This window comes from Syngnathoides biaculeatus, chromosome 5, assembly GCF_019802595.1.
Source record: "Syngnathoides biaculeatus isolate LvHL_M chromosome 5, ASM1980259v1, whole genome shotgun sequence".
Taxonomy (NCBI): Eukaryota; Metazoa; Chordata; class Actinopteri; order Syngnathiformes; family Syngnathidae; genus Syngnathoides; species Syngnathoides biaculeatus.
Window position 1 is genome coordinate 5,888,179 of NC_084644.1, and position 16,548 is coordinate 5,904,726.

The 16,548-nt window shown below is 41.9% G+C and overlaps 2 protein-coding genes across 2 annotated transcripts; both read left to right on the forward strand.

The window, feature by feature from the left end:
- Positions 1–341: 341 nt before the first annotated feature.
- ubxn11 (UBX domain protein 11) lies at positions 342–5,454 on the forward strand. The gene is made up of 14 exons (XM_061821015.1): positions 342–779; positions 1,024–1,049; positions 1,166–1,258; positions 1,669–1,838; positions 1,911–1,962; positions 2,021–2,097; positions 2,164–2,248; positions 2,311–2,522; positions 3,585–3,662; positions 3,741–3,864; positions 3,941–4,044; positions 4,135–4,208; positions 5,063–5,212; positions 5,288–5,454. Exons 1-14 carry the CDS (start codon positions 670–672, stop codon positions 5,436–5,438), a joined length of 1,506 nt encoding a protein of 501 aa, XP_061676999.1. The 5' UTR covers positions 342–669; the 3' UTR covers positions 5,439–5,454.
- Positions 5,455–5,775: 321 nt separating this feature from the next.
- hacl1 (2-hydroxyacyl-CoA lyase 1) lies at positions 5,776–16,396 on the forward strand. Its single transcript, XM_061821014.1, has 17 exons — positions 5,776–5,979; positions 6,979–7,083; positions 7,157–7,197; positions 7,274–7,354; positions 7,756–7,828; positions 9,124–9,201; positions 9,304–9,398; positions 9,478–9,590; positions 9,983–10,118; positions 11,368–11,473; positions 11,711–11,794; positions 11,903–12,004; positions 12,138–12,292; positions 13,277–13,435; positions 13,506–13,613; positions 13,723–13,909; positions 15,585–16,396. The coding sequence occupies exons 1-17, from the start codon at positions 5,929–5,931 to the stop codon at positions 15,615–15,617; spliced, it is 1,707 nt and encodes a 568-aa protein (XP_061676998.1). The 5' UTR covers positions 5,776–5,928; the 3' UTR covers positions 15,618–16,396.
- Positions 16,397–16,548: the final 152 nt, after the last annotated feature.

A 16,548-nucleotide genomic window follows, 5' to 3' on the forward strand; every position in this document is an offset into this window, starting at 1 on the left:
TTTGAAAAATTCAATTTGCAGAGTTCTGTATTATGAAATTAATCAAAAATTTCATAATAAATGTGTTTTCTTGCTTATCCACTGGGAAAATATTTATATCGCTTTTTCGTGAAAAAACGTCGGTTTATAAAGGTGAAGCAGAGAGTAAACAGTGAACAACAACCGGAAACAAAACTTTGCTCAAGTGAATTATGCTCATCAGAAAATAAAAAAAAAAAACTTTACAAACTTTAACAGTGTCAAAGAAAATCTTTCTAACTTGCTTGTAGAATGTTTTCTCACAGCCAGGAAACTGGTCGGCATGGTTGTTTTGGGAGTATCAAGATGGCGGATGGCGACTTCAGTTTTGATGGGCAATGAGCCATCCAGTCATTTTTTTATTATTATTTTTCAGATCAGTGGTTGCACCTCGGTGTGATAGCCGCATCGACTTTGCGGAGAAAAACCGTGTCGCTATCGTCTCTTACACAACGTGACGAAATTGCGGACGTCATGAAAACCGAACGTTCACAAAATAACGTCATACCGCATTTGCGTTGTCTTTAAAACCATAAGGTCATGCATATCACTAAATTATAAATTACTGACGTTTTTTTTTTTAAATCGCGAAATAGTGGAGCGTGCGCAGAACCATTTCCGGTTACCGGGGCACGCGTTCGTTTGTCGCCGATGGCAACAGACTACAAACATAAAAAGCAAGCTCCGGTCATGAGTTCGCCGTTGTCCTTACTGAAAAAAATGAGGCGAACTCCGCTTCAGTGTGAAGAAAGTACCACACGGTAAGCAGTAACAGCAACTCGACTTCTTAAATATTTATAACTGGTTCAAGTGACTTCCGGTCAAAGACGTCACGTGACTCTGAAATTACTACACTCCGAACAAGAGTCACATTCAGTTTTATTATACTTTAGTGTGTAGTTTTTCTGATGATTTTTTGATTTTATATTTTTTTACGATAACTCTGGGTCAATTCATAGAGTAAAAATGTGAGGTAAATTCATACAATGTCTTTCCGTCCTACAGGGGCCAAAGGGAGAACCTGTCGACAGGTAATTTGCAGATCACATTCAAAACTCTAATAAAAAAAAAATATATATATATATATATATATATATATATATATATATTTTATGTCTAACTTTGTCTTTCCTTCCGTTTGAATTAGAATCTCAGGTCCTGAATGATCAGAATCCTTCTGTGGCTACGACTACGCGACCAAATGATGCTGAGTTTGTAAAGTTTAAAGCATCCAAGAAAGGTAAAGGGACATGTATAATAATTTTAAATATATGTGTATATATATATATATATATATATATATATATATATTTTTTTTTTTTTTTTTGATGAGGTAAACAAAATGTTAGAAACACCAATAGTTATGATCGAGCAAAGTTCTACACAATTCTAAAGTCCAATCAATGTACGTTTCCAAGTGTTCTTAGAGTATCCATAAAAAAAAATTGTAAACACATAATGTGTATTGCAGTTTTAATACAAATTTGCACAAATTCAGCTCACCTGCGACCATAGTGAGAATAATGTGCTCATAAAGAACGGACGGCTCATAGACATCGTTTGATTGTTGATGCAGTATTTTCATAAATAGAAAGTAACATGTTTTGCTTCATGCATAATATATATATATATATGTATATTCTTAAATAGAAAGGCCCTCAGAGGACTTTGTGGTCAGAAAAAGGTTCCCCACTCCAGTTTTACCCCGCGAAAACTCGAGTGCCGCGTCGGGCGACTTTGAGCTCATGTCTTCCATGGTGCAGCGTCTGACCTCGCTCGAGAGGACGCTCACAAGCCAAAAAGAGGAGATGACGCGCAAGGTGAGCTTTCGTTTCTTCTCACGAAAGACACTTAACCTCGCTTACGATTCAGTGTTTTTATTCTTTTGCAAGGACAATGTTATTTCCGTTTTGAGGGAGCAACTGAAAGCGAAGGAAGACGCAGGTAATCACCTCGAATCCTCGCGCATTTCCTACATTTCTGTTGTGATTTGTTATTATAGCGAGTGGACATGTTGAGAGTTGCGGTCATCTTGAAAGAAGGTGCAAGCAGCTGCAGCACCAAGTGGATGACATGGAGGTACATTTAAATTTAGAATTAAAATCTTTCCTCGTGGCTCATTTATGAATGTGTTGCTGTCTGCAGAGCTTCCTGAATGACTACGGTTTGATCTGGGTAGGGGACAAGAAGCCCAGTAACGCGGCGCAGCAAAAGCACACGTCAATCACAGGTACGAGCTCTCGACTTCCGGACTAAAAGGGCCGCTCACGTGCGAGGTGGACCTCTTCGCAGGCACCTCCGTTGTGCGGAATTTCCGCATGGACTTTGACCTCGTGATACAGATGATCAAGGAGCTGAACGTCGTCGCCGGGGAATCCTTTGTGCGGTCCACATCCACGGGGGCGCAGTTGGCGCGGAACGACCCCGTGGAACTGAAGCTTTACAGCAACGGCATCGTCATGTTCAACGGACCTTTCCGCTCCTACCAGGAAAACAGCACGCAGGTCGGTCTGTAAACAACCTACAGTAAAGCCTCGCTTCTCGAACGTCCCGATTTTCGAACAAGTTGGTTTTGGAATGACAATTTTGAGATATTTTTGCTTCTGTTTTCGAACGAAAATCGGTATTCGAACGCCCCCCGAAAAAATCCGGAAATTAAAACGCGCGCAGTGCAGGCAGCTGACCCACCTGCAACGGGAAGTTAATAGGGGGCCGAGTCGCAACAGATACGGCAATGCACTCCCAGCCTAGCAAACTCTCCCACTAAAGCATACATTTTAAGCAAAAAAAATTATATATTTCTGAAATTATTTCATTATATAAAGTATTTAAACTATACATGTATTTCTACTCTACAGTTTATTATCAGGAAAAGCTACAAAAAACGATTTAAAAAGCATATTTTTTTCGGCTTGGAACGCATTATTTTTCCTTCCATTCATTGTAATGGGAAACATCGACTCGGTTTTCAAACAAATCACTTCTTGAACCGTTTTCTGGAACGGATTGCGGTCGAGAACCGAGGCATCACTCTACTGCTATAGTACTCGAGATTGGGCTGGAGCAACATTTATCCAAGCCTCATATTTGACAAATTAAATAAAAATAGTTATTAAATAGTAATAGTTATTATCCATCCATTCATTTTCTTAGCCGCTTACCCTCACAAGGGTCGCGGGAGTGCTGGAGCCTATCCCAGCTGTCAACGGGGCAGGAGGCGGGGTACACCCTGAACTGGTCGCCAGCTAATCGCAGGGCACATGGAGACAAACAGCCGCACTCACAATCCCACCTACGGGCAATTTCGAGTGTCCAATTAATGTTGCATGTTTTTGGGATGAGGGAAGAAACCAAAGTACCCGCCCGGAGAAAACCCACACAGGCGGGTCCGGGATCGAACCCGGGTCCTCAGAACTGTGAGGCCGACGCTTTACCAGCTGATTCACCACGCCGCCTGCTTTAATACTCTTTTATTCATGAATTGCACCTCCACCCAATCCAGTTTATGACTTTACATTCATAAAAACAAAACAGTTTTGTATTTGGATGATTCCCATTTCTTGCAGCAATGCATGCAGGATCTCATGGAGGGTTATTTCCCATCCGAGCTTCAAGGCAGATTTCCAAACGGTGTCCCTTTTGAGGTGCGTAGCCGTCCCTCCGCACGTCTCTGCGTCGCATTACATAAATGCAAAAACTCCCCTCCGTGTTCCCCTCACGAGGTCCACGACAGACGAGAAGAGGAATTTGTCCTCAGAGCGCCGTGGGATAAATTCCCCGGCAAGGGACAGGCTGTGCGAGAGAAAAAAGAGGAATCGCCGAGCAAAGCCGGCTCGCAATTTCCTGGTTGGTCCCGCACTCGTCTGATATCGCACGGTTTCAAATATTCTAATAACCGTTTATGTGTCCGTGCGGTTCACAGGTAAGACAGTAAAAACAAACCAGTTCCTGAACAGGCTGCCAAAGGTGACGGTGAAAGCGGGTCAAGTGGTTGACATCAGAGACGCCGTACGGCCGACCTGGCAGGTTTGAACAGCCGTGTTGCGAAAGATGGGCCCATGCGCGGGTTCTGCCCGTGACTGACCCACTCTTTTTTTTTTTTTTTTTTCTCCATAGGGCTCATCTGACACGTACAACAGCTGCTCCGCGGTCTTCGTCAATACGCCAGCACTGCGAGCAACGGACGACAGGTACTGACGAGGTTGTCATTTTTAGACAAACATACGGTCTAAAGTGATCAAGTACAAAGGTTCTGTCAACAATTTTGTCTTTATGAAAAAGTTTGGATCGACACAGCTTTCCGCCACATTAATCACTTTCAAAATAATATACTGATATTACTGTATACATGGGCGATATGACAATACTCGCAGGCATAGGTATATTCCTTATCCTCTGCGTAGAGCGACTAATATTAAAGCAGCTTACTTAAGGGTTGTGTGAACCTCCATGCGTAGCTGATGATCTGAGATATGTGTTTTCATTTTACGAGCGTGGTCGCAGAATTCATTAAACATGTATCTCACCGCAAGGCGGCACGGTGGAGCAGCTGGAAAGAGTTGGCCTCAGAGTTCTGTGGTCGCGGGTTCGATCCCAGCCCCGCCTGTGTGGAGTTTGCATGTTCTCCCCGTGCCTGCGTGGGTTTTCCCCGAGCACTCCGGTTTCCTCCCACGTCCCAAAAACATGCAACATTAATTGGGCACTAAATGGCGCATAAGTGTGATTGTGAGTCTCGATGTGTGCCCTGTGATTGGCTGGCAACCAGTTCAGGGTGTACCCCGCCTCCTGCCCGTTGACAGCTGGGGGAGGCTCCAGCACTCCCGCGACCCTTGTGAGGATAAGTGGAGGATAAGAAAACGGATGGATGGATGTATCTCACTGCACCACTATTTGTTGCGATCACATGTAGAACGCAAACAATGACAGATCATAGCATATATTCATATACGTCATATAAATACCCTGTATAAAATACTAAAATACGATTATTATAGTTGTACAAAGTGTGTAATTTTCGTACGTCACATCTCGTCCCTTTCTCAAGCATGCACACGATCACCTCTGACCAGGCTTCTTCTGCACGCAACATCGTCACGCTCAAGGTCAAGTCGGAAGATGGCGATCGCACTTACCTGCTGAAAATGAGCATCTCCGAGACAGTCGGTCACCTGAGACAGCACTTGGACACGCACAGGTGAGCCTGACGCTCTTACGGAGTCCTTGGGAATCATAATGGCAGCTCACGGTTGCTCTTTTGGTTGCGTTACAGGGGACGTAACTTGGCAGGCTATGACATTATCAGCGCATCCCCTCAGTGTCACTACCACGATGATCGCCAAACGCTGGGGTCATGTGGCCTCGCAACCAATACTACTATTCTACTGCGAGGAAGGAAAAACACAAATAAAGCATCTGTCTAAATGAGATGACTATTACCATTGCTTATTGTAAAGTTTGTTTTATTTTGAATGGTTATCCGTCTATATCTCCGCCTTGGTGCAATCAGTCCAGGTTGTGGTCAAACTTTTCCGTTGGAAATCGTAAATAACCGTTTCAAAAAAAAAGTTAAGTAGTGGTTGCAGTTATGATACAGCGATTGCTTGACTACGCATTTCCTTTTAATATACAAACATTATTTGCGTCACTCAAAACAATGCATAAAAACTGATAATATTCGAAAAATACCAGTTGAAATATTTTGAAAGGAGTGTGTCGAATATGCCGTTTCCGGTGTGCTCGGGACGTTCACAGCGTTTCGTCTCATTGGCCAAAAATCCGGAAGTAATTGAAACGGCGTTTTTAACCTGTTTGGAGTTACTCACCACAAAGCAGTTAATTCGCCTGACACTCGTCGGGAAATAAGATTCCATTTTTTTAAAGTTTGGCGGAGTATGCGGTTTTTCGACAACCATGGACGAAGTGACAGGAGCAGAACTCATTGCCGAGTCTCTTGTGAAACAGGTCAGTTCAAAATGATAATAATAAAAAAAAAAATCAGCATCTTGATTGCTAACACTCAGTGTAACTGTGTCCTGTAATTGCTTTCTTAGTTTGGATCTTTTTCTTTTTTTTAATATGAAACGCGATATTTTACTCAATGTTTGTGTCGAACACAGTTTTTTGGGTCTATGTGTCAAAGTTCACCAACTGTCCGTTAGTACATTGACAAGTCCAAAGATCCGAATTTATATGTAAAGTGCATTGAGCCACTCAAGCCACAAAAAAAACCAACACAAAATATTAATAATAAAAACACTTATTAACTAGTGGACATTTCGCAAGTAATATTCAAATGTCATCAGCTGTCGTGAAAGTCAAGATAATTTCACCATTGCACAAAACGAAAAAAAGCTAAAAAAAAAAAAAGGTGAACTCACATTAAAAGAGACAGACTCATAATTAATGCAGAAATATGCTGTCACCTTATGAAGTTTTAGAGATCTTGTTGTAGTCGTATTGAAACATATGCATTTACATGATCATTATTATTTGACGGGATTGCTCGTTATGAACGATTAACTGAAGTGAGCTGGAAGAGGAGAAGAGATAAGTGATACAAAAGGATGCTTTTATTATCCTGACCATCCTTTTCTGTTGTTGTCATAGTAAGTCATTTTTCCAGTTCCATAGTTATCATCTTATGCCCCTCCTCCCCATATACTCTTTTGTGGTACCATCACATTCAAACAAAAGGCACACACGAAAGCTGAAAAAAAAAAGATTTGGGAGGCAAGTGCAGGTACATGTGGAGGATTATAAAAACGAAGGGAATACGAAAAAAAATGTTAAAATCATACTTTTGAAATGAGCAAAATATGAGAGTGTATATCAAAAAGTCTGAAGGGAAGAAAACAATTCACTCCCGATTTACATCTGGACCTCTTTAAGACTATTACGCTGGCTGCAGTGGATCTTTAAACTCTTGAAAGGCATTTTGTTAACATATAAATGTCTCTACAGAACGTGAAATACATGTTTGGGATCGTCGGTGTTCCTGTCATTGAAGTCGCCATGGCTGCTCAGGCTGCAGGGATCAAATACATCGGCATGCGCAACGAACAAGCGGTAAGCAGCGCTGGCGATCTTTTGTTCGAGTTCTGTGGGTTCTTGTGTTGAAAGCCAATCTCCCACCCGCCAGGCGTGTTACGCTGCGTCCGCCGTCGGGTACCTCACTGGGAGGTAAGATCATGTGATCCAAATAATACAAGCAGCTTGTATGCCGGTTTGACTCTGGTCCCCCCCCCGCCTCATCCAGACCAGGTGCTTGCTTGGTGGTGTCGGGACCTGGACTCATTCATGCTCTGGGGGGAATGGCCAACTCGAACATGAACTGCTGGTATGAATAATATTTTTTTTAAAAAGCTTTCATGGTTATAAAAGGATTCCTGTGAATTGGGGCCGAGGTCTGGCACTAGTTACAATTGCCAATGGATGCCACAAGATGGCACCTAAGCACGAGTTATATGAGACAGGATGTTGGGTTGCTTACCAGAAGCTCCTTTCCTCACTTCAACATAGTTCACTGGCACCACAAAGCCACAAGATAGCACCTAAATACTACTGTCAATTCGACTGCTTTTGGCATAATTTATATTATGATCTTTAAGAAAGATCACAGAATAATTCTTCACTGAATAGCAGAAGGTCCAAAAATGGGCGGAGTCACACGGAGGGAATCAGGAACGCGGCACATTGTGAGGCGGCGTGTGAAATGTAATTTTTGCTTTCTCAATGCAGGCCGGTGGTTGTTATTGGGGGCTCTTCAGATAGAAGCCAAGAGACGGCGGGGGCCTTTCAAGAATTTCCTCAGGTAATAAACAGGTTAATACACATTTATGTTTGAGGGTGTTTGCCTCTGCTTATATTCTCTGGGTCAATATCACTTCAAAATTGCCTTTGGCGTCCTCATCAGACTTACTCAGTCATCATAAAAATGTTGCAGAATAACTCAATTCGGAGGTCTTATTACAGTATATGTTGCCAGACATTTGCACACATTTCAGTACAAAAGCAAGCCCCTGAACAAGTTTTTTGTTCATTTTATGTTGTTATATTTCATTGAATTGATGTATGTGATTTATGCATTTCCCATATACTGCTCTGCTAACTGTGTGTGTTCTACGAAATATGAAATAAAACTAAATAAACCCCAAAATACAGGTTTTTAAAAGAGCTATTTTGACTAATATTCTATTTTCATATTTATAGTGAACACATTTTGCAATTTTCTTTATAATAATATATGTACAGTAGTTGGAGCTTGTCAAGCTTAACGTATCCATCGTGTCATAGGGAAACTTAAATTGATGTAAAAAATTTAAATATATACGTAACAGTACACACTTATCTTGGTGACTGAATCATGTTAAGTGAATGTCCGACATGGGTTCATAAAATGCTAACATCAACCAAAATTGTCAGGCACACATATTTTTCCTTCTGCATATACAGTGGTGCCTCGGTTCTCAAACACAATCCGTTCCAGCAGGCCAGTTGTAAACCGAAACGTTTGAAAACAGAAGCGCGTTTTCCCATTACAATGAATGGAAACTGAAATAATGCGTTCCAAGCCAAAATTATTTATTTATTTATTTATTTAGCTTTTCCTGATAATAAACTCCATAGTAGTAATACATGTATAATTTAAATACTTTATATGATTAAAGTATTTAAAAAAATATTTGTTTTACAAGGCTGGGAGTGCATTGCTGTATCTGTAGCAACTCGGCCCCCAGCCTTGTAAACCTTTTTTTTTTTATTAACAAAGTGCAGAATAACTTTAAACAAGCAATAATGACGGGGGGGGGGGGATCTTTTTTATTTGCACAGAAAGTACGTAACTTACAAAAAATTTAACTTTTAACCGGAGGTAGGGTTAATGGAACAAAAGAAAAAAGCAATGCAAAACAACTGTTTCAAATGTCTTGGGTGGGGGTGACTCGCCCCTTTTTAACAAAGAAAGAATCTATTGTAGACCGTTTCTGCCATCTTTTGAGCACGTTCCTGAAGTTGCTCATAACATTGTGATTGAAATTTTGTAATATGTTAAACCCGGGGAGACTAAAAGGGACCCTCTGGCGATTTGGACTCCTTTGTCGTTTTTAGGTGGAAGCGTGTCGTCTGTATAGCAAATTCTCTGCGAGGCCAAGCGGTCTGGAAGCCATCCCTTCAGTGATTGAGAAGGTAACAGATCGACATTTTGACAAATCGCTACCTCTCTTTGTTTGATCATCTCTGCGAATATTTGGGGGAACACTTGAATATGAATTGTTTGGCCGTTCACAGGCTGTTCGCACAAGCATGTATGGGCGTCCGGGCGCTTGTTACGTTGACATTGCGGGGGATATGGTCAATGCCAAAGTGGATAGGAGCAAAGTCAGGTTTGTCATATTGCGCTTGTCTGGTCTCTGATGCCCGACTCGGCGTTCCCGCGTTCAACTCACTGCGTTCCTCCTGCAGATTTGTCCACGCCTGCACGCCTCCTCCCATCTGTTTGGCCCAACACGATGCAGTGACGGAAGCAATTGCTGTTTTGAAATCAGCCAAACGACCTTTAGTCATCATTGGCAAAGGTAACGTGATTAAATGTGCTGCATGGGCGGCACGGTGGATAAGCTGGAAAGCGTAGGCCTCACAATTCTCAGGTCCCGAGTTCAATCCCGGACCCGCCTGTGTGGAGTTTGCATGTTCTCCCCGTGCCTGTGTGGGTTTTCTCCGGGCACTCCGGTTTCCTCCCACATAACAAAAAAAAAAGCAAAAAACAAACATGCAACATTAATTGGACATTTTAAATTGTCCCAAGGTGTGATTGTGAGTGCATCTGTTCGTACCCTGCCTCTTGCCCGTTGACAGCTGGGAGAGGCTCCAACACTCCCGTGACCCTTGTGAGGCTAAGCGTCTAAGAAAATGGATGGATGGATGCGCTGCATGCCTTAATCCTCAGTTTCCCGACTGTGGCTCACAGGTGCAGCCTATGGCCGAGCGGAAGTCCCCCTGAGGGAGTTTGTGGAATCGAGCAAGCTGCCGTTCCTTCCTACCCCCATGGGGAAGGGAGTGCTGCCCGACGATCACCCCAATTGTGTGGCGGCTGCACGCTCAAGGTAGACTGCAAAAATCATTTTCAGAGCTGTTTTTTTTTTTTTTTTTTTTTTTTTTCTAATCCTGGGTTGATTAGATATTCAGCTTTTGTTCCCCACCGGTTACTTTAGTAGCCGCTCCTATTTAGACCGCCATGCTGTTCACATTCATCAAGCAAAATGTACAAATTGTTTTTTTATAATATCTGTCAAAACCTCTCAACCAAAAGAATTATTGAAGCAATTCTTGACAATGGCGGCACGGTGGATTATCTGGTAAAGCGTCAGCCTCACAGTTCTAAGGTCTCGTGTTCAATCCTGGACCCACCTGTGTGGAGTTTGCATGTTCTCCCCGTGCCTGGGTGGGTTTTCTCTGGGCAGTCCGGTTTCCTCCCCCATTCCAGAAACATGCAACATTAATTGGACACTAAATTTCCCCTAGGTGTGATTGTGAGTGCGGCTTTTTGTCTCCATGTGCCCTGCATTTTGCTGGCGACCAGTTCAGGCTGTACCCCGCCTCCTGCCCCTTGACAGCTGGGATAGGCTCCGGCACTCCCTGCGGCCCTTGTGAGGATAAGCGGCTAAGAAAATGGATGGATGGATGAATTCTTGACAATGGCCAGACTGGCAGAAATGAATAGAATAGATTTATGCCCACTCATTACAACTGAGGTCTATAAAAGCAAATTTCTGACGAGAATCTAAACAGAATTGAGGTTACATTTTACACAGTATGGCTGCCATTGGACATTAAATTTCGCGGTCTGCTTGCTGTTCATTAGTGTTACACCATTTAGCAGGGTCACAATTTGAACACGATTGAGTCGTGTGACTCGTGTTGCGGGCAATGAATGATTAGGACACTTTGGGCACTTCGGGAGCAATTGAACAAGGTTTAAACACGGCAGTCTATCTTCATATTGCTCCCAACCGTATCAATCCCTTTATGACAACAACGGAACAGCTTTTATTGCCAAATTCAGTCAGGAAAACAGCTATAATGTGCTATAACAATGAATGTACAGTCAGTAAAAGCATTCAGTTGGATAAATGGAGCATGTACGACTCGTTATTAAGGCATTTTTAAAGGAGCTTTCACACAATTCCAGCAAGGGGTATCACTATTGAAATATATTTGTACTACTATTTTGCTGTCCGTACGTACATACCGCCTTTGTTTTGTTGAACACACATGCTAAATGTGACTAAATAATTGGCTTTTATTTGTCACCGTCTTTCTCTCTCAACTCAAAACAAATGGCTTGAAATGAAGAGCGCTTCTACAGACAGATGTTGCACTTCTTCTTGGAGCGCGACTCAACTGGATCCTCCATTTCGGCCTGCCGCCGAGATTTGACCCCAATGTCAAGATCATCCAGGTTGGTAATTATCAAACTAATCCTGTGTGCTTTATGTCTGTTTGATCTTTATTTTTTTAGTGCCGTAATTTTGCTGTATTTTCGAAATGTGATGCTGCGTTTTGACATAATGCATTTTATTTTACACTGAAGTAGTTTTGGATATTTTTTGTCACACCCGCACGTGTCCAAAGTTAGAAATTTAGGAAACACTTCTGCCTCTCAGGTTACTGTTGCCACACTGTCTTCTATGTGTAGGTTGACCTTTGTCCTGAGGAGATGGGAAACAATGTAAGGCCTGCTGTTGCTCTCCTGGGGGACGTCAACGCTGTTGTCAAGCAGGTGCATAAGGCTGAAAATGTCAGCTAATGGATTCACCGATAACAGACACCAAAAGAACAGCTTGTATGTTTTTATCTCTTATTATTATTATTATCGTGTCTCCTTTAGCTGCATGAGTGTCTATTGAAAGATGGCTGGAAGTATCCTTCTGAAACAGAATGGTGGCGCACACTAAAGGAGAAAATGGACAGCAATGCAAAAATATCAAATGTGAGTTTTGAACAAGATTTTGACTGTGAGGCAGATGCACTAACTACAACTTCTAATTCATTTGGAGTTTTTTTCCTTTTTTTTTTTTTTTTTTACTTTACAATCCCTTTGTCCTTTCTCCGATTCTATACAGGCTCTCGCTCTCAGGTCATCGCTACCCATGAACTACTACACGGTGTTTCACCACATCTCACGGCTGCTGCCACGTGACTGCATAATTGTCAGCGAGGGCGCCAACACCATGGACATCGGACGCACTATGTTGAGTAACTTTTTACCACGACAAAGGCGAGTACGTTTCCATGTATATTAAGAGAAGCTTTATTGTGCAGTGGGGTGAAATGACCTATGGACGTGATATGAATCGGAATCCTCTTTATTCATCACAAATGATGGAAACACAGTGAATTTTTTGTTCAGGTAGTTGGAGTCACTAGACTACTAAAGCAAATAATAACACTAGAAAAAGATATATACCGCAATTCCCGGCCTACAGAGCGCGCCTGGTTACAAGCCTCAGCGAGTACATTTGTAAAGGAAATACCATTTGGTACATACATACGCCGCAGCTGCGTAAAAGCCGCAAGTGCCCACGTTGAAACCCGCATTGCAACACGAGATAGTTACAAAGAAAGACTGAACACAGAAAGAGTTTAACGCTAACGCTAATCCTAGCGCGGTGCTAACCCTAGAGCTAAGGCTAGCGCTAACGCCAACACGGCTAGTTAAAATAAAGCTCACCAGTAATATCACTGAGACACACAAGTGACACAGCAGCAACACGCTAGCGCAGCGCCAACAGGGCCGGTAAATGTCACTTCCTCGGCACATATATTCCACTGGTCTCATTCTTACCTTTTCCGCTCGAGTGCCCCCTTGCGGCAAGGAAAACAAAATGCACAAATTAGCCGCATCACCCCATGAACCGCAGGGTTGAAAGCGTCTGGAAAAAAAGTCGCGGCTTCTAGGCCGGAAATTACAGTACGGTATTTAGGATATAGAGCCCCTGCAAATTTCCAAAGTATAGTGAGGCTTGATGCGCTATAAAGCACATATTGCTTAATAATGATGTATGAATCGTAAAACAAATAAAAAAAAAAAAAAAAAAAAAAACGAGGTGGTGTTTCATGAAATTGACTGTACGAGTTCAATCACTCGGAAAACTGATTTGTCGTCTGTTTTCATTCTGTAATTACATAGTTAACTGCGGATCGCGTTTTACCCCGGACCTTTTTTTTAAAATGTGACGCGGTTATTCCCGATGACCTGCAGGTTGGACGCCGGCACATTCGGAACGATGGGAGTGGGCCCTGGTTTTGCAATAGCTGCAGCTGCCGTGGAGAGGAGCGAAAATAAAGGCCGGAGGATTGTCTGCGTGGAAGGGGACAGTGCGTTTGGGTTTTCTGGGATGGAGGTTGAAACCATGTGCAGGTGAGCAACTTTCCTTTCTTTCTGTGGCCACGTTTTCTGTAGCAATCACGCTTGCCTCCTTTTGAAACAGGTATAGCCTACCGATAGTCGTGATTGTGGTGAATAACAACGGTATATACAGCGGAGTGGATCCTGAGACGTGGAAAGAAATGGAAAAAACTGGGGATGTGACCATCATGTGAGACAAAAGTCATTGTGTAATTTGTCTGAAATCAAATGCCATCTGCTTTGATCCGTGTGTGTGTCTTTTTAAATAAATATTCTCGTGCGTCTCTTTAAATGATCAGCGCGCCCCCCGTGAGCCTCCTGCCCGAGGCGCGCTACGAGCAGGTGATGTCAGCATTCGGCGGGCGCGGTTTCTTGGTGAGGACGGTGGAGGAGCTGCGTAACGCTTTGCAGCTCAGCTTGAGCGACTGGAACCGCCCAAGTCTTCTCAACGTGCTCATCGACCCTTCATCAGACAGAAAGGAACAGGTAGAGACGCTCTGACAAAAGGCAAAATTATACGATCGAGGCGCTTCAGAGCCTACGTGAACACAACAAATTGTACAGATGTGACAGGATTCGACAGAATTGCGTACATTTGAACGCACACATTGAGATCGTTGATTAAAGGCTGGGCAGGGTCAAGTTTGAAGTTGGCGTTCCGCTTACGCCCTCTTGGAGGAAGTGTAGCGCTTTTTTTTTGGCCAATGAGTCATTCAGGCCACTGTGCAGTCAAAATACCTTAAGATTGCTCCTTATTGTAGGGCTCTACACTTAGTTTGACATTTTCACTTTACTTCAAATACTACTAATTTGACCATTAATACATTAAACTTAATATTGAGTGAATAAAGTTACGTATTGGTTGGAGTTATTGAGAGCAGCAGTGGTGTCAATTCATTGATTCCCAACCGAACTGGAAAAATAGTCAAATTTCACCTAATGAGTCAGGAAATTATAATTTCCATCCATCCATGTTCTGGTTTTCTTTAGATAGGATATAATTTTCCATCCATCTATGCCAATAATGTCTAGTGAACAATTAAATTCTCTCCCTCTAGATCAGGGGTGACAAAGTCCTTTTTCTCACAGGCCACATTGTTGTCCCGGTTTCCCCTCATAGGGCCGTTATGACTGTCAAACAAAAATATTTAGCCATCATCATACTTACATCACCATTTTATGAACTACTTTGGAATCAGAAATCAAGGGTAATGCGTTTTTCAACTATTCACGTTTGGTAATGCAAAAATGCTCGTAATATCTCAACTTTCTCATTTATGATATGTGACAATTACAAATTTTTGTGCAGATTCATCATGGAATCATGGAAATTGACACTCTAGATTTGGCATCGCGGGCCACATCAAATCATGTGGCGGGCCAGATCTGCCCCCTGGGCCTTGAGTTTGATACCTGTGTTCTAGATGGTAGAAGATAGAATAAACCTGATATTCACCTTTTGCCATTCCTGCAACAGAATTATGGATTTGCGTTCTACTAAAAAGGCCTAGATTTTGCAGTGAGTGAGTAAATTAAGGTTTGGCTCAGTAAACGTTGGGAAAAAAACAGACTTCAATCAAAACAATCAAAATGATTATCTCCTTGTTGATTAGTTAATAATGATAGGCTCGAATATAACAGCACGGAAGGAGCTGATTGGCCGGCACTTGCAGATGAGAGCAGGTGAAGCAAATGGCCGAGTTACAGGAAATAAAATAGTCAGCTGCAGCCGTGATGCGCGACCGAATTCAAATCAGCAGCGTTCCAATTGGTGATTATTAAAGACCAGCAAACGGCGCAGTGTTTATTTGACTCCAGTGTGCCGCCCCACCCCAGAGCGCTAATCCTTCCACTCCACAGGTGCACACCGAAGCTGCTCCTTTCCACTCACAATCCCTCAGCCTCACATCAACTTGACCCCTCTATTTCTGGTCCCCTTATAATTAGAAAGCGGGGGCCCTCTTTGTTTATGTTGAACGTATCCATGCAACACTCTGGCCGTGGTGGCATGGATACGTTCAGGTGATGGAAGGTTCCGTTGAGGCTTTGTGTGCCTTCCTTTTTGTCTGACGACGGCTAACTTGGTCTGTCTTGTAGTCGAAATCCCAGCCAGCCACCAAAAAACATACAAATTACATCTTTTTTTTTCTTGTATTTTCAGGAGTTCCCTTGGCTGACCCGTTCCAACTTGTAGAAAGGAAGTGAATCTATTTTGTTAGAACTGCTGGAAACCTGAAAACATGATGGTATCTAAATAATTGATTATTATTTTTTTTTTATTAATTAGCACAATATTGTTTTTTTGTTTTGTTTTTTGGGGGTGCGGTCAATGACTGCCAAGCAACAGGTGGCTTTTAATATTTTACCTACAGTAAATACATCTGTGTCAGTTGACTAATACATATATTTCTGCAAATGTGATTGATTTTGAATTGCATGAAATACTGTAATTGAGGCCCCTTGGTGTGGAATGCTACATTCATTTTTGAATGGAATATTATTTCAATTCATTGAATATTACTTGGGCAAAAGCAAGAATTTATTAGACCACTACCCTGAAAATGAGAAGAGACCATCCAGGTTTATGAAATGCAAAAGATTCCAGTTTTATTGTTTTACTATTTCAAACTGAAGTGAGGAATTTTAAAACTCACTTCAGCTTTTTATACCCGAATTTGTGAATCCAGCATTACCTTCGGCCAATGAAACTCTTGTTTTTGTTTTGAAAAAAAATTATGCATGCCATTTGTCATTATATTTTGTAAATCTTACATTGGGTCCCCCCCCCCCCCAAAAAAAAAAAAAAAAAAGTGAATAACCGGTACCAGTGCTAAAGATGGTGCCTTTTATTAACCAAAAAATAATAATTCAAATTTATGGATTGATACTATTGCAAAAACATTTTTACTGTATTGTATACTTGTAGTTTTGAGATAAAAATTTATTACAAATATATCTGAATTTACATTTTGATGGAAGTTCTTCATTGTATTGCAATTTTTTTTTTTGTCTACCAGCACATTAATTCTTTCGCAAATGCTAATATAGTAAGGTTTTAATGAATATTAAGAGATAATTTTTATGCCCAGAAGTATTTACTGCTCTCACATTCCCCTGAAATTTAT

Bases quoted from the DNA above. Each gene is read 5' to 3' on its own strand.
- ubxn11 (XM_061821015.1), top strand. From the start codon at position 670: ATGGCAACAGACTACAAACATAAAAAGCAAGCTCCGGTCATGAGTTCG. The intron at 3,865-3,940 runs GTTGGTCCCGCA...TGCGGTTCACAG, and splicing joins AGCCGGCTCGCAATTTCCTG to GTAAGACAGTAAAAACAAAC. The intron at 4,045-4,134 runs GTTTGAACAGCC...TTTTCTCCATAG, and splicing joins CCGTACGGCCGACCTGGCAG to GGCTCATCTGACACGTACAA.
- hacl1 (XM_061821014.1), top strand. From the start codon at position 5,929: ATGGACGAAGTGACAGGAGCAGAACTCATTGCCGAGTCTCTTGTGAAA. The intron at 7,355-7,755 runs GTATGAATAATA...TTCTCAATGCAG, and splicing joins AACTCGAACATGAACTGCTG to GCCGGTGGTTGTTATTGGGG. The intron at 7,829-9,123 runs GTAATAAACAGG...TGTCGTTTTTAG, and splicing joins CCTTTCAAGAATTTCCTCAG to GTGGAAGCGTGTCGTCTGTA.